Source organism: Electrona antarctica (assembly GCF_951216825.1).
Source record: "Electrona antarctica genome assembly, chromosome: 7".
NCBI classification, from domain to species: Eukaryota; Metazoa; Chordata; class Actinopteri; order Myctophiformes; family Myctophidae; genus Electrona; species Electrona antarctica.
The window spans coordinates 30,338,192-30,356,880 of NC_136812.1; the positions used below are offsets into that span (position 1 = coordinate 30,338,192).

The 18,689-nt window shown below is 45.0% G+C and overlaps 1 protein-coding gene across 1 annotated transcript in view; it reads left to right on the forward strand.

The window, feature by feature from the left end:
- agbl4 (AGBL carboxypeptidase 4) overlaps positions 1 to 18,689 on the forward strand; it is a 448,634-nt gene that overhangs the window by 162,804 nt on the left and 267,141 nt on the right. The window contains exon 4 of the mRNA XM_079505215.1: positions 16,193 to 16,287. Within this exon, the coding sequence (XP_079361341.1) occupies positions 16,193 to 16,287 (95 nt within the window). The remainder of the gene's footprint in view (positions 1 to 16,192; positions 16,288 to 18,689) is intronic.

The following is an 18,689-nucleotide window of genomic DNA, read 5'->3' on the forward strand; positions in this document are numbered from 1 at the left end:
AATGTAGCATGCCTACATTGTGGCCTGCATGCACACACTCACTCAGATGTGTATGCCCGCACTCAAACACGCACACATGCACACTCAACTCAAATATTAACAATGCATGCCTACATGCACGTATTTGCAAATGCGCACGCATGCACACGCACACGCACAGTCGCGCACGCACGCATGCGCGCGCGCACGCACACGTGCACGCATGCACGCACGCACACGTGCACGCACGCACGCACACACACACACACACACACACACACACATTATTGTGTGAAACCACCATTCCCCCTGCAGATACAAATCCATTATTCATTTGAAAATGACTCATTTTTGGCCCCCATGACTCCTGGCAATGGTATGATGGCTGACCAAGGGGGGTACTTTTCTAATTAATGCAGATTGTGCGAGAAAGCAAGCAAAAAAAACATATTTACTTTGACGCCTGATATTGCTTGAGTGCCGGCGTGAAGCTGTGCCTTTGGCTGAATCTCGTCCGTGACCCGGTGTGACCCCCGCACGCTCTGAGAAGCCAGGCAGGCCTGGAGGGCACGACGGCGCGGATGAGTTGTTGACTCTCTGGATGTTTTGTTTTTAAGTTCCATCTATTCTTATGTGCCCCAAGCCAAATTCAATGTACTGTACACAGGCAAATCTAACTCCAATAACTCCAGTAGTGCACAAGTGTAACCAAATGGTGCTTACTTTCGTACACTCTTGGGGTGGGGGCTTTACTGTGTAACTCACCGTTAGTGAGTGTGATGTTGTCTCATCATCGATCTCCAGTACAGATCTCTGTACTCTGGCTACGAGTAGAGATCCGATGGAAACAAAAGCATGACAAAAAGCTAAGCTAAGCTATGCTGTTTAGTCTCGGGAAAGAGGAAGGAGGATTGTCCTCCATGTTAGATGTATCTGTATTTAACGAGCCACTGAATGACAATGAAAGCACTGCACACACGTTTATCTCTTGTACTGTATAAAACATGCAGTGTTGAAGGATAGGAGCAGTGATCATTACGGAGAAGACACACACACATTGGCATGCACGCACAGTTGCACACACACAGACACACACACACACACACACACACACACACACACACACACACACACACACACACACACACACACACACACACACACACACACACACACACTCAAACATAGACATATCATTACTGTACATGGCACTTAGTCGAAGAAGAAGGAGGGGCCACACTTTCTCCTAGCTCAAATAATTGATAAGGATAGTCACTTTGCATGTTATTAGACAGCAATCTAAATAACATTTACATGTCATTTATGTCTATTACCTTCTTTCTTCGTACCCTTTGAAGAGCCGTGTCACCACCATGCACATTTTAATCCATTGAGACCTGGAACGTATCCATGTCACGTTAGCGTTAGCGTTTTAAACATTATGTTATAATTTAGCTATTGAAAAATAGCAGATCTACAAGCTCATAGCGCGCCACCGAGTGGCGCGCTATGAACTTGTAGGTCTGCTATTTTTGAAAAATCGTTAAAATGTGCCTCAAATCTTTCCGAAAATTGTCATGATTTAGAAAACTTTTTTTTTAAAATTTCGACGTCAGGCCTGAATGGGTTAAAAGGTAAATTTATTCCACCAGCCAGCATGGTTCTTTCGCACATTTTGCAAATTAATGCAAATGTAGGTCTCCTCCCCAGATGTGCTTCTGTAGGTGGTGGTTATCAGTAATGGTTATGAAATGTGGTGACTGATGTATGATGCATGGATGTGATAGCTTAGTTAGATGGACTATTTTCATCAAGGGCAATTCACTAAGACTGCTATTTATTCTGTGACCTTTATATTTTGGTGACCTGTAAGAACGGCTCTCCTGCTATATAAGCCCTCTTACTCATAATGTTGACAGCTTTTAGGGTAACGTGTTTATTCATAAACACTTATCACCCACATACAACCCGCCATTTCAACTGAAAGCTGTTTGGAAAAGTGATTTGAAATACTGTCTTTAAAAACATTTGAATATGTGTAAAATGCAGTGAGATCATCATTTGATGTCTCTTTGTCTACAAATAATTTTCTCTTTCTGTCTCTTCCAAATATACAGTTCATATGATATGATATGATATGATATGATATGATATGATATGATATGATATGATTTGATATGATATAGTACTTTATTGTCAGTTCACACTGACATTTGTCTTGTGACCCAGCAGTCATGTATGCAGAAACATTATACACACATTTGACATAGCACAAAAAAACATACATGAAGACAAGAGCAATGTCCACTGCTTAGATTACCCCATGGCTACTACAACTCCTGATTAAGCCTCAAAGTCAACTGGTGGATAAAGGACCTCTTTAGTCTGACCTTATTGTATGCTGGGATGGACACATATCTTCTTCCTGAAGGTAGCAACCTATTCTCCATACAACACATGGCTTGTGTTTGAGGTGATATTCCTTGCTAACCTTAGGATGCTGTTATCATACGTGGATGTATAGACCGTATGCTTAGGATACATGCAGTCATTGGTGGTACACTTTACAATACATATTTTATTCATAGACTATACATACATTCAATACATGCATTCATTCAGAGGCACATTGCCGATATTTAGTGCGAGATCCTCTAACAATCTAAGATTGATATCTTTTTTTATTCATCTTGTTTTTGACTTTCACTCTTACCTGTTACCCTCCCCTGTTTCAACCTTGCTGCTGTTGCTTCTATGACACCTGAATGTCCCTCCGGGGACCAAGAAAGGTTTATCTCATCACACTGGCCCGGAGTACGGACAACTATTTCCATGCACAACTTTTGGTTAAGGGCCCGAGCCCTTGGAAACTACCCTCAATTAGTAAAGGCGACAATGATAATGACACCGTTTAATTGCATTAACATAATGCCTGGGAACGATCATTACCTTCAACCAGAATAGTAACAATAATAAAGCAATTGCTATTTTGAGAGCGAGAGAGCAATTAGCAGCAGAACCTTCCTCTCATGCTGTAATCGTCGGTAAGAGCAGCACTGATGTCGGTGTTCACCAGTAGAGAAGATGGGAGAACCTGAAGATAGATACATAGGACACTACGGCAACTGCACAGTGAAATCCTCAGTGTTCATTTATCCATTTGTAACTCTGACCCGTGCGGGTCAATTTGGTACATGGTGCTGGCTATAGGGATGTTGTCGGAGAGAGTGGTCACATCCACACCCAGAGCACCTCCTCCTCCTTTCTGACACATCCACCGTGCCCTTCAAAGATGGGCTATTACCTTCAACCCCCTCCGGTCTGCGAGTGAATTTCAATGTTGTTTTGCACACATCTCATCATCCCATTATAAAAGCCCCCCCCCCCCCCCCCCCCCGTCAATCGGAGGAGATGTTGAAATGGAGCGAGTGAGATGGAAGGCGGTGGGGGGCAGGGGGGTGGGGGGGTTGTAGAGAGGAAGGGAGGGAGGGAGGGAGGCAGAGAAGGAGGGGGTGGAGGAGGGAAGAATGAGAAAGAGAGATTGGTTTTCATGGCTGGTAGTCAGCGAGCCTGTAAATCTCCCAGGAGCGTAGTGGAAGACAGCAGAAGGTTGATAGTCATCCATCACTCCTGACAACCCCACTGCTCTGGAGAGGCCTGACAGCACAGCACAGCACAGCCTGGGAGAGAGGGAGACAGCGAGGGGGGAGAGAGAGAGGGGGAGAGAGGGGGAGAGAGAGAGAGAGAGAGAGAGAGATACAGGAATAGTAGAAAAAAGGAGATAAATAAAAGGGTTGCTGCCCGCAGACTGAGCAAATGAACTCTTCCATGTTTAAAGCGGGACAGAGGGAGAGGTGAGAGGAGACAAGGGGAGGTGAGAGGTAAAGGGAAGAAGGGAGAAGCAGAGAGGGTGATAGGGAAAAGAAGGAGCGGGGCTGAGACGTAGGAGGGGCAGCTGACTGTTCATCCCTCACTGAGTGCCTGTGGCAGCCGCAGTGCTGCTGCTACTGAGGCACTTAGACTGGACTGGACTAGACTGGAGGAGCTCTGTCCTGCATGGTCACAGTGGACTGGAGCTCCTTATCCAAACCTGTACAATCTTCTGTCCATTGTCTGTTCTCGTATTTAATGATCTCCTTTCCCTGGTGGCTCTAAAAACCCAGCATGCAAGTGTAATGTGATATTACTGTATATATAATAATAATGCTGAAAGTGAAAAACTGACCGCAACAGCAAGAGGCATGGGCTGTGCCAGAAGCCCATGCCAGTGGAAGTGGGTGCCAGGGGGGCCAATTGAAAAAGAGAAATTCCTCTATTAGATTTTTCATTTTTTGAAGCATGGAGAAGTTTGGGAACCACAGAATTAAATCACAGGGAGTCTCTTCATATCTGACACACAGTGGCCGGCTGACCATGACAAAACACACAAGTCACGATCATGCTCTGCACAAATAGGCTGACATGGAACGCACGTACGCACACACACGCGCACACGCACAGTCGCACACGCACGCACGCACGCACGCACGCACACATGTGCATGCATGCCCCGGTTTTATTATCTAAACACAGCATGAATTCATAATGTTATTATAGGACTAGAGTGCTTCCATAGGATCTCCAGTATGTGGCTTGGTAATTATCAAGGCAATAAAAGGCCTTCATAGAGCTACAACACTCTTGTTTATCCCCTGGGTTTCAATTCTATTGCAGCATATTGTGTGAGACTATAGAATTATGTATCTATACTATAATACAATATGTTAATGAAGTGTTTTATGCCATGTGCATGTGTTCGTTTGTGATTTAGTAGTGGTGCTTGCTCAGTAAAATCCTCAGCATTCATTTATCCCCTTTAACTTTAAGATTGTACAAATGCAGTGGTGGAATCAGAATCAGAAGCCTTTATTGCCATGACATGTAAACATGTTTGGTTTGCTGTGCAGTGCAGAGTGTCAAAGTCAAAGTCGTACGATTAGTCACACACGTTACCGCAGTGAAATTTGTTCTCCGCATTTGACCCATCTCTTGGAGCGGTGAGCCACAGCGTGCGCCGTGCTCGGGAATCATTAGTTGATTTGACCCCCAATCCAACCCACTGATGCTGTGCCAAGCAGGGAGGCATTGGGTCCCATTTTTACAGTCTTTTACAGTCATTTTTACAGTCTTTATAGAGTGCAGTTACAACATTAGGACAAGTGCAAAACAGGACAAGACAGTTCAAAAACAACATAGAGCAATGAATAATGAATAAATATAAAGTGCAGAGAGTTCAAGTGTTCTGCAGGTCAGTTCAGAGCACAAGTCAAGTCCATTTCACTCTGAGTGGGGATGGAGGGAGGATAGAAGGGGGTCAGGGGGGGACACCAGCAGTCGGATAGCCGTGGGTAAATAGCTGGTTGAGTGTCGGGCGTCTGTGTGGAGTGTGCATGTTCTCCCCGTGTCTCCTACAGTAGGTACAAAAAACATGCAGTAATCCTGGTCTCTAAACTGCCTCCCGCTGGTGAGCCGGGTTGCCTGATGCATGGAGGTGAAAAGAAGCGGCTTGGACGCTCATGCATTGAAGAAAGCATGAAGTCTGTCCGTTGCTCTCCCCAGCTGGTTGGCAGAGCGAGTGTAGCACCCAGGATTACATTAGATAATTGACACTGGGTGAAAATAATGGGTTACAAAAATTGTGAGATAACACTTTCAATTTTGGCTATTTGAAAATGGCTGATCACACACTCACTATGTGATGCGTTCGTTGTCAGCTTGTACATCTGCATTTTTTTAAGATTTGCATACAATACTTGGCATGACTTTTACTTGTAACTTGAGTATTTCTACATTGCAGTATTGATACTTTTGTTTAATTGAAATATGTGAGTACTTTTACCAACACTGTACAAGTGTGTGTGTGTGTGTGTGTGTGTGTGTGTGCGTGCGTGCGTGCGTGCGTGCGTGCGTGCGTGCGTGCGTGCGTGCGTGCGTGCGTGCGTGTAAGATTTCCACCACTTTCTAGAGGGCATTGAACGCAATGCAGGAACTTCTTCCATCTCGTTCTTGAATAACAAGGGAGAGTGATACAAAGGCTGTGAATGCCTGAACCAAACAAAAGCTTTTTAAAAGACTGTCACCCTGCTATCTGATATCTGCAGGAACAGCACTGCCTTGAATAAATCTTTTTAGTGAAGGAGAGACAAGGAAATTAAAAGCTGACATTTTAAAAGGCTGCTGCCTGCCAGGGCCCCGCAGCCCCAAAGATCAATAGCTGGAATTCTTAACATTTTCCATGCATATTAGCTGGCTGTTCTGTGCGGCGTGTCAACAATGAACTGCAAACAAACAGAAAGGTACTGCAGGAATATTATAGAACGTTTTTCTAGTTTTGAGTTAGTCATGTGGGACGCGAGTTCATAGAGAGCTGTTGGAAGAGCAAAGAGACAAGTGTAGTCACTGCGTTCGTGCATGTGTGCGTGTGCATACATGTGTGTGTGCATGCATACATACATACATACATACATACATACATTACATACATACATACATACATACATACATACATACATACATACATACATACATACATACATACATACATACATACATACATACATTACATACATACATTACATACATACTGTTACGGACTGTTCTGAAGTCTAGGGGTTTACTGCCCGTAACATGTATGAAAGAACAACACCACTCATAAAAGAGTATTTATTTTAATACTCAGAGGCAAATAAATTACAATAAATACAAAGTGTCTCAAGTGCATAACGAATGATCATAACAGAATGGCTCTGTGAGCCCAGAGTGAATAAACAGTTGGACACTTGCATGACAGGAGTTCAGACATCTGACTAACAAAAGAAAAGGGCGATGATGGCCAGACGAATAAACCTCCCTCAAAACCCTAACGAACAACAAGTGCAGAACTACGACTGAGCCTAACACACAAGAACTAACACTCCTTCCCGAAGGGAGTGAAACTATACGGGTAAGCAGACCAACACATAAACTAACGAAACTAAACAGACATGATGGAAATAACATAATGTAGGCGGCTGGAGGGAAGACCAACGCTAAGCAGTATTTCCTCGTCAGAGTCCAGGCAGAGAGTGAGCTTTATAACCAGGTAGCCAAGCCTCCGAGGTGCCACAGGACTGGTTAGCCAATAGGATCCAAGCATGGGCCAATCAGGCCCTCCTCTCAAGGTGCCTCTCATTAGGGACACACTACTAATAAAACATAATAACAAAAACAGCCAACGGCTGTTACATACATACATACATACGTACATACGTACATACGTATACATACATAATTCTGTACTTAGTGGTTTTCTGGATCCCTAGCATATTTCTTACAATCTTATCTAGGACCACCCCAACCCCACCCCACCACCATTTAACTCCTTATTAACTGCCAGAGTTTCTCCAGAACAGTCTACAGCCACTGCGTTTTTACTAATCTTCCAAGACCCAGAGAATATTTGTTACTATGACTACTGTATGTAAACACCATATATCTCAAAAGCGTCTATACTTTCATCGTTTCCACGATGTTCCGTTCTTTAGTTATTGGCAGTTGAATATAACTCGTTTTCACCAAAACGCTGCATGGGAACTGAAAGCAGAGGAAAATGTTTTTTTTATAAATCCTATACTATACTAAACCGTCTTGTTATAAATCCTATAATACTACTGTTATAAATCCTATAATACTATACTAAACTGGCTTGGATTTGTTTTGTCCTCTCATCCAGAAGTTGTAGATTAACTCACAGGTTGTGGAAGAGTGCCCTCTATCTAACACTGAAAACACTAAAGGACGTCATACGTCAATGGTAGTCACTGAGTTTTAATATTTAACATAAATGCTCTTTAAATCTACTGCCAAAGACGACTCTGGATGATTTAGTTGCAAAAGATAACTTTTTGTGTTTTTTTTTTTTTTTTGCTAGATGGCGCTCTTTGTTAACCGATGAGTCACCATTTGACCCTCAGTGAAACCAGGAACCAGGGAATCACGTGATTGCAAAAAAACTGCTTCCATATACTCCCTAGTTACTGCAATTTTAGAAACGCCTTTATCTCTTTTTCTGTGCGTGTCCTCTTCCGCGTTGCCCAGCATGCTTGACAACAACAAAAAATCACACCCGTGTGAAGTGAGTGGTGCAACTCCGTGTGGGGGTTCCCGGGTGGGGGGAGTTCCAGACCCACATGAACGCACCCAGGGTGCTGGCCCGGTTCCGGCAAGCTGCCCCGCGTCCGAAACGGTAGAGAAATGACAGAGTCACTGTACTGTATTGGCACACCCGAAATCATCATATATACAGTTAATACTGTGCGTGTGTGTTTGTGTGTGTGTTAGGTTGCGCACAGGTGGTGAAAAACAACCATGCTGTTTTCGTGCTCATACCCAGCCAGGCAGGCAGGCACCCACCCAGCCAGCCAGCCAGCCACCCACACACATAACTCCGTAAGGGAGTGGTTGCACCACTCAAAAATCGCTAAAGCACAGAGGAAGGCTCTGTGTTTATCAACGGTCAGGGGGTTGATCGTTTTCTGTGATTACTTAAAAGGTAAGGAAAAGGGAAAAACACTGGCAGGGGGTGAGTTATTTATTTTACTCTGGCAGTGAAAGAGAATATTTGTGTCATATCTACAAGCTCTCAAAACGACGCACTTTCCAGTGTGCAACACTGTGCACAACAAATTAAGTGAATTATTTGAAGTCATTATTGCATGTCAAGCTTTTTTTTACCACACTACATCCATTGGTACCCTTAGATCTCCATATATGGAGCTGACCTGTTCTGACATTCCATGTTGATCTGACCTCATCAAACCCTGTACACTAAAGACATGCTCCATATACAGTACGCCCCATGCCAAAGCGCCAGCGCTCACCCAGCAGTCTGCTGTCACCCAGGCGGATGCAAGCACGCAACCTTGCCCTCAGGCGTCTTACTGGTCTTTACATTTTAAAACACTTTCTAATGCCCAGACGGTTAGCTCAACCGTCTGGGCACCTAGGCTGCCAAACCAGCCGGACAGCGTGCCACGGGCTCGACTCCCGAGCCCGACGGCCTTTGCCGCGTGTCACTCCCCTCTCTCTATCTACTGTTCTCTATCAATAAAGGCATAAAAAGCCCCAAAACAAATCATAAAAAAGGGGATCTTTTTTTTTTGTAATGTAATCCTGTAATTTTGCCATGGACCACTAGTGGTCTGTGGACCACTGGTTGAGACACAGCGCTGCACCCCTCTGGTCTTGTCATCACCACCGTGTTGACATTATAGTCACCAGGGACCTGAACCGTACGTGTCAGCAACAACAGAAGAACAGAGAGGTCAGAGACTAAAAAGACAGGAATCATTTTAGACCAGGGGACAAGGTGAGAGGAGGGTGAGAGAATGGAGGGAGGGTTGTATTAGCCATGTCGTTGACATTGCTGACATTTGGGTGAGGGACAGCATCAGCCTGTGGCTTTGAGTGCATCCAGGTCCTCAGGGTCAAGCACGCTGTCCTGAAGCAGTCAAACTGTCTTTGCATGCAGACACACAACACGTCCACGCACTCGCGTGCGCAGACACACACACACACACACACACACACACACACACACACACACACACACACACACACACACACACATTGACACGACATTGCACATAACAGCCATGACCTCAGGCTGTCGTTCAGTGTTCACCTGTCATAGCGTTATCCCCTTCCATTACCAGCCAGGGCCCTTCTTCTCTGTCACCCGGCTTACAGGAGCTTAACGCTGGGCTGCAAGAGACAGGCCCTCACTTTAATGCCACAGGGAGCCAGCCGCCCCAAAACTGGCACAGCACCATGTCTCTTTTTGACTGCTAAACTGTCAATGAACAGTCAAACACACTGCTTTTGTTTGGTGCCCTTCCACTTACCTTGCTGTGACTGTGTGTGTGTGTGTGTGTGTGTGTGTGTGTGTGTGTGTGTGTGTGTGTGTGTGTGTGTGTGTGTGTGTGTGTGTGTGTGCGTGTGTGTGTGCGTGTGCGTGTGCGTGTGTGCGTGTGTTCATGCTTGTGTAGTCATTTAGTCAGATATTTGTTTGCACATGTGTACTGTATGTGCATATTCCACATAACAGTAATGTACTTGCTTGTGACGTGCTTGTGTACTTGTACCGTATGTGTGTGCACGCACGTGCGTATACTGGAGGTATGTGTGACCCTGTGCACGTGGGCAGGTAGATTTCACTAGCTGTGTGTCGGGAGCAGGAGATCAAAGACAGCAGGAGAGGAACAGGCAGAGCTGCCAGCAGCGATCAGCCTGCCTGCCTCTGATGGCTATGGACAGGGTTCACAGCTTTGCTCTATTGTGGGGAAACCACAGGTTAGCCAATGTGTTTCACTGAACCACAGTGTCCTACTGAGTAGGCTACTGTACCTCACCTGAAAACCTTACTGTACTGTAGCATGTTCCTTTTTTTAGCTTATTCTGTATGGCATTTTATTGCCAAATAAATCAAATCACTTGTTATTTCATCAAATCACTTGTTATTTCAACCACTGGCATTTCTGTTCATGACAATATATTTTAAAATATCTTTACATTTAACTTTTTAATATCCATTTCTGCTAAGCAGCAAGCTATATGTGTTTAGATGACTTCGATTTGTGATAAATTTGCCCGATTGATGAAACTTAAGGGGGAAGGAGACTTCACTTCCGCTTTATATTTTACTCATGATCAGAGCTTCCGTTCTCCAGACTGTATGATGGAAGCATTTGAAATTTGCAGTCTGGCCACGCAAGACTAGTTGTGGACAGACATTGTAGCTTTGCTGTGTAAAATATATTGTATAATCTACTCTAAATTCCACCCTCCCCACCACTAAAAAAAGTATTGGTATCCCCTTTTAGCCTGTTTTCTTTAATAATTAATTGTCTTGGTTCCTTCCTGGAAGCAAGACTATCTGACCACATGCTGGATCGATGGAGATTAAAAGACAATGTTTGGGGCCAACTATTATCCCATCCACCAGCAGAAGCATCAGCAAGGCCATTTTAGTGCCAAGCCCTGACTGGCTGGCTGCTGTGTTTAAAAGTTAACAAAGAGGTTGTGGTTACAAATTACTCAGACTGTCACCTAAAACATTGTGGGTGGAATATTTGTGGTAAACTAACTGTAAACCAAAATTTACAATATAAGTATAATAGAAAACATGCTCTGGCACCCTGTTCTTCAGTGTCTTTTACTCAGCAAATGCTAAACAGTAGTTCTATTCCTAGACTTGCTTTTATGTTATGAATTCTGGAGAAGTCTTAGGTCGTCTGGGACCTAGGTGTCTACTAACTGTTCTCAGTTAGAACAACTGGAGAAGTCTTAGGTCGTCTGGGACCTGTCTACTAACTGTTCTCAGTTAGAACAACTGGAGAAGTCTTAGGTGGTCTGGGACCTGTCTACTAACTGTTCTCAGTTAGAACAACTGGAGAAGTCTTAGGTCGTCTGGGACCTGTCTACTAACTGTTCTCAGGTCGTCGGGGACCTGTCTACTAATTGTTCTCAGTTAGAACAACTTGAGAAGTCTTAGGTCGTCTGGGACCTGTCTACTAACTGTTCTCAGGTCGTCTGGGACCTGTCTACTAACTGTTCTCAGTTAGAACAAAACAAGTGAGGCAGCGTTTAGTTATTATGCCACACTATGTTGGAAACACCTCCAAAGGATCTGAGACTTGTGCCAGCTCTGACTACTTCGGTCACAAGTCAAAAATACATCGTTCCTGTAGGATGGAAACCGTGTATATCTAAAACCGTTCCGTTTGTATTATTGATTTAAAACAATATATAAAATAGTGAAAGTAGCCGATTTATGCAACACGTTGTGAGCTTGTTTATACGTATGCCATTTTCACTACTTTTGTGTGACACTCTTGTATGATGAAGTAGGGCAATAATTTACAGAAAACATATTAAACGTTTAAATATTGATATACTTCATCAATATGTGCAAAACATGGGATGTTGCAATATAAATGTCTCCACCGGGTGTACTGGACCAAGGTTAGGTTGGCCAGGATTTATGATGATGTAGATCCAACGTGCGATAGAAGCCACCAGGCTCCAGCTAATCTTCATATGTTGTCCTGTCCTGCCTTACAGTCTTAGTTATGGGTCATCCATATTTGATACTATTCCGGATGTATTACAGTTTCCCATATAGATCCATCCCCTATTATTTCCTTATTTGGTGTTCTTCCTGAAACCATCCCCTGGGCCCTGCCTAAATATCAATCAGACCTTGTCGCTTCTGGCAAGACGTCTTATTCTGATCCACTTGAAAATAAAAAATACCCTCCCTCACATTCACGTTGGATCTCCGATATACTACTAGGCTATACTTTTTAAAATTGGAAAAAATGAAATGCGTTGCTCCATCTCCAAATTCAGTAAAGTATGGCAGCCTTTTGTATGGCATGTTGACCTCCTTACACTCCTAACACTCCTTACACTCCCGACTGAACGTGATTAGCTGTTACTGACTAGCCTGGTTGTTGTTTGTGACCATGAGCTGAATTGTACTGTATATTGATTGTATTGGAGTTGGGTTTTTTTTCTTCTTGCGTGTGTGTTGTTGGTTTTTTGTATTTTTTGTTACTCTGTTTACCTCTCTCAGTTTGTTTCTGCATTTGTTAAAAAATTAGTTAAACACATGTTCAGAACCTTCAGATCATCTGTCTATCATTCACCTACAAGTCAGAACTGTAACATGTAAATATTTTTATTCTTTTGTTTTTATAAATCAACAACAGACAGCATGACATGAAAACCAACAACAATAACCCCCCCCCCCAAGCAAAAAATAAAAATAAAAAGGGGAGAAAAGTGTCTTTATCATAGCCATCACCAATTGATTGAATATTTTATTAACAAGTTTGTAAGCGTATGGCCAGTGTTAATGTGTTATTTCCGACGCGCGTTGGCAACGCAGAGACACCTGTTCCGGAGTGCGGCTCTGATGGAGATGGTGGAGAGCTTTGACACGCTCCGTCGACATGACAGCTCAGACAGCATGGATGTTAATCTCTTCTAACTGCTCCCAACCTAATTAAATCTTCCAGGGTAGTGATCAGCACGCACACACGCATGAACACGCATGAACACACACACACACACACACACACACACACACACACACACACACACACACACACACACACACACACACACACACACACACACACACACACACACACATACAGATATCTACAAAATCACACAGAAATTGGGCTTCCAAATTGGTCCTGTGTGTGTGTGTGTGTGTGTGTGTGTGTGTGTGTGTGTGTGTGTGTGTGTGTGTGTGTGTGTGTGTGTGTGTGTGTGTGTGTGTGTGTGTGTGTGTGTGTGTGTGTGTGTGTGTGTGTGTGTGTGTGTGTGTGTGTGTGTGAGAGACACACAGAGAGACCAACCGTTGTTGTGAACCGAAAAACCACAAATGTTTGTATCTGTCCGTCTGTAGGACGCACAGACTCTGCACAGACTCTGCACAGAATCTGTGCAGAATCTGTGCAGAGTCTGTCTGTCTGTCTGTCTGTCTGTCTGTCTGTCTGTACACAGACAACGCATACAACGGGTATTGCATAAACGGGTGGGGCATGCATTCCCAACATTGCACCGTTGCTGACTTAAAATAGTTCCCGGCTTGCATGGTCTCTGAATGGTGCCCTTCGGGGGCAGGTCTTTAATTTTTAGTTAAACTGAGAAGTTGCAAGTACCAGATGAACAATCCAGTTAAGCACCAGAAAGCAATTGTACTACATACAATTTACAATTTACAATTTAGGCATTTAGCAGACGCTCTTAATCCAGAGCGACTTACATTAGGCAAGAACAAAAGTATGGGAATACATCACATATATAAAATGCATTTATCAAGAAACATGCGTAAGCTAAGAACGTAACTAGAACATATCTATATAATACATATAGAGCCAATCACTTAAAACCCTCAGTGGTAATTTAACCCTGATAGTTAGACATTTGCACACAGTTAAATCACCAGTCAGGTTGTTGCGGTGCAGTGATGCTGAGGCATTGCACAGAGAATAGAGGAACCGACAGAACAATGGGTCTCTACACAGGCCCTATTCCAAAGCTTTGGGTACAATGCCATCCTCCTTTTGTAAGGATGAAACCACGCTGATTTGCAGCCTCTCATCTTGTTTCTGTTCCACCCACAGCCCACTTGGTGCTTGTTAGTAAGCCTTCCAGGCTGTGCCTACCTTGCTATTGAGCTCTTGTGTGTTATCAACTATCCCACTGTGTTGTCTTGTTTGTCAGAGACAGTCTTTTTTTTATGTATCCACTGCCTCGCCATGGGAACAATGGATCCTCTCCTAATCATTTAGGCTCCAATGAAATCAGAGACACAGAGAGACACACAGAGAGAGAGAGAGAGAGAGAGAGAGAGAGAGAGAGAGAGAGAATAACTTTCTCATGCTTTGTGCCTCTTACCCTATAGTAGTCTGGCTGTCTTCATCACACCTGCCCATCCAATCTATAGCACCCCATGTCTGTCTGTCCGTCCGTCCGTCCGTCTTTGTGCCTACTTCTCTCACACTTTTTTTGTGTGCTTATCAGTTCGTCAGCCCTATCTGTGTCTGTGTGTCTGTCTATTTGCACTCATGCTCTTTCCTTCAACTTCATTCTGTCTGTCTGTCTGTCTGTCTGTCTGTCTGTCTGTCTGTCTGTCTGTCTGTCTGTCTGTCTGTCTGTCTGTCTGTCTGTCTGTCTGTCTGTCTGTCTGTCTGTCTGTCTGTCTGTCTGTCCCTGCTGAGTTAAACAAGCCTAACAAATAGATTGCATCCGGTAGAAACAGCCAAGCTAAAGGAAGGAGACAATCTGAATGTGTTGTGGATAATGAATGAAGAGAAAGAAAGGGAGAGAGAAGCTGTGCAGCCAGTGCGAAGCCAGTGGAGAGAATAAGGCAGTATTTGCCTGAGGGGAAAAGGCTGAAAAGCAGCTCTTGCAACAGATGTGCGGGGCAGTAAAGTGTAATTGAAATGCCAGCAGCAATGGTCTTATCTCCCCGCTACAGGAGCCCGCTGCCAGTCTCAACATCAGTTAGATGTCATTTTACCTAAGTCTGAATCAGCCTGCCACAATCCGCAATCCCCCGTTCCTCTGATGCTAGGCAGGGGGAAGGAGGTGGGGAGGTGTGGGGAGGGAGGGAGGGTGTTGGGAGGAGAAATGGAGGGGAAGGAGGGAGTAGGGATGCGGTGGGGAGGTGTGGGGAGGGAGGGAGGGAGGGTGTTGGGAGGAGAAATGGAGGGGAAGGAGGGAGTCTGTAATAGGATTTCAGTAGCACCCAGTTAACTTTCACCACCTGGACTTAGTTGGTAATTTGATATGCTCCATCAATGGGATTCATTTACTGCACCCCACCCACCTCTCGGTATTGCCATCACCATTCATTCCGCTTATTTATTTATTTATTTAGTTACTTCTGTCTGCATGTTTTTCTCACTCCTCCAGATCCTAATCATGGATCCTAGCGCTTTCAAGGAGAATTGTATTTATTTTATTTTTGGCCAGGGAAGGGAGCCCTGTCCTGACCTTGGGCTATAGGGGAACTTTAAAGCCTGCCACCTTGGTTGTTGCTGCTCTGTGAAGGCCATGGCTGAGCATCAGTTTGGGCCAGGGAGCCACCATGGTGTGGTGCCAGATTAGAGGCTGGTGCTACCAGAGATGCTGCCTTTTATCTGGGGCTTTGTACCACTACATGGGGTCATGTGAGGGACATTTACAGCTGCCTTATCTCCTCATTGTGCTGATAATCTGCCATCGTTTTTGCCGTGATGCTGGTGGTGGCATTTCGAAAATCCTGTGTTGGTTTCTATTTTAGTGGACAGGTTCATATTTGTGTGTGTGTGTGTGTGTGTGTGTGTGTGTGTGTGTGTGTGTGTGTGTGTGTGTGTGTGTGTGTGTGTGTGTGTGTGTGTGTGTGTGTGTGTGTGTGTGTGTGTGTGTGTGCGCGTGCGTGCGTGCGTGCAGGCGTGCAGGCCGTCGTGCATGTGTGCGCAACTGCACATGATGGGGGAAGAGAATTAGTGGAGAACACAGATTCATTATATCTTTTTCGCTGGTATCAAACAGTATTTGAGATGTTGTGACGTTCACCCTTCAGCTGAGTTCTAGCTATTAATTAAAATCTTTCAATAATGTGCTTGTCTTTCAGAGGGTGATTTTCAACTTGGTAAACTTCTCCAAGACCAAGAGTCTGTACAGAGATGGCATGTCTCCAGTGGTCAAGTCTAGCAGCAGGCCCAAATGGTAGGTGGATAAAACATTTACAGACAACAACACCACACCAGCAACCACAAAAAACAACAATAATAGCATCTGCAGTAATAAGCACATATGTCGCACTGCGATTAAAACTGCGTATTGTCGGGAAGTGTGCTTCGTTTGGCAGGTGTGAAGGCTCATTTGAATTCTGGTGCAGATCAAACAAACACATTCTAGTTTGCCATGAAACAGTGGTTTCGCTTCGCGTCCAAGCACACTGGATTTGGATTCACTGCAGGTGTGAATGCAATCCGCATCAAATAAAGGAAATAAAGCAAACAATCTGGCCTAACTATTACTTGAAGATAGCTGTTTGTGTTCACAGCGTAGTGTGAACACAAACGCAGCAAATAAAAAAATGCAAGAATGATGCAACTTCAGCCCCCAATCGCATCGAGTGTGAATGCACCAGGAAACCCCACACGGACCCCTGGGGGTCCCTGGACCCCACTTTTAGAACCACTGCAGTTTCCTCCCCAACTTTCAAAAAACTTTCAGAAAACAGTTCTTTGGTCTGTCCGCTGACTAGCTTGTACTACAATCCGCCCCCTCACACACACACACACACACACACACACACACACACACACACACACACACACACACACACACACACACACACACACACACACACACAGCCTAAAGACTGATGCTTTAGATGTCCAGAGTGGAAGCGTCTAGGCCCATTAGCATGTGATCCGTTGGTTGGCGGCATGATGACTGTCAGAGGTAATAATGGCTGACTGACAGATGCAGAGGTGCTTGTGCGCGTAAGTGGCGCATGAGTGTGTGTGTGTGTGTGTGTGTGTGTGTGTGTGTCTGTGTGTGCACAAAGGTGTGGCAAGAGGGAATGGGGGGCGCTGGGTCTGGTGCAGTTGGGGTTGGGTGCGAGGCGTCTGCCAGACAGGCTGGTGGAGCCAGCGGGGCGAGGAGGAGGAACAGGGTGGCGTGATGAAGTGTGGCCGTCCAACAGGATCTCTGACATCTGTCATCGGCCGGTGGAGGGCATCCACGGGAACGGCAGGCATCTGCCACCCGGAGCTGTCTGCGTCTGCCAGCCTCGGAGCCCGGAACCCACCGCAGCACCGCCACGCACCGGTCGCAGGCTAATGGGAAGAGACAACGGGTGACATGGTAGAGAGGAGAGATGAACTGCTGTCCACAACACAACGCAACACACATGATGCAGCTGGAGCTCACTCAGTCAACTTTGCATTGGGAGTTTCTCTGTCCAGTCAGTACCACTGGCGTAACTATAGGGGGCGCAGTCGCACCGGGGCACGTGGTGTTGAACAAGGTTTTCTCTCTTGCTCGCCCGCTGTCACTTTTGCTCACTGTCTCCCAGAAATACACACGCTGTTAAGTTACACCTGTGTAAAATGTGGTGCACTGGAAGGTAAAGGGGAGACACTTTATTGTGAAGGGATGTGTTGTTGTTGCTACAAAGTTGTCAAGATGACAGAGCACGGTATTGAGCAGTCAAAACAAGTTTGTCATTCTGAAGTGCGATGTCCTCAGAAAGTAGTAGATCACCTAGGCTACAATGACATCCTAAATGATGCCAGGATTAAAGACATTAACGAGTATACATTTTCTAATTGAGAATTTGTGAGGTACTCGTTGACATGATTCTCAGCAAAGCCTTTTAAGCACTACAGTAATCATTATGACTCCAGACCTGTTCTGTGGATTAATAAGCTCTCGTGCTGCATTTACAGTGTCAGTCACGACGGGAGGTAGTGTGTCATGGGTCTGGGCTCCTGTTACCATGGTGGGCTAATACCATGTTACCACTACTCACAACACAGTGGCCATGCTACTAAAAGGCACCGATACGAGAACCACCCGAGTCTCAGAGGAACTATTTTTGAACCGTCTGCTGTTTCCAAGACTGCCGATGACTTTGTTTGTGTCCCTGTGACTGTGAAGTGGTCCAGATGCTTTTAACACAGCCTCCTCTATTTGACTTTCCATCACCACAACAAAGCTCAGGCGGCTACAAAAGTAGTAATCTTCGTCTCTGACAGTTACAGATATGGAATAAATAGAAGAAACGGCAGAGCGCGGAGAGTCTCACCTGTCTGATCCAAAAACTTGCAGGAGCATATAAATGCTACACAGCAAGAGAGAGCGGCAGGGAGCCAGACGGGCGGATGGACAGAGAGGGAACAACAGACAGAAAGAAAAAGATAACCAATACAAAATGGTGGAAAAAGTGGCAAAATAAATTCACTGAGACGGGTAGACAGGAGAGAGGAAGGAGAATAGATTGCCCCCCCCCCCCCCCCCCCCCCCCTCTGTATTTATCAGAAGAGTCGTCAGTATTAGCTCAGGAGTTGAAGCCTTTATCTCCCCATGCAGGTGCTCCATGTCCTGGGGCCCCACCA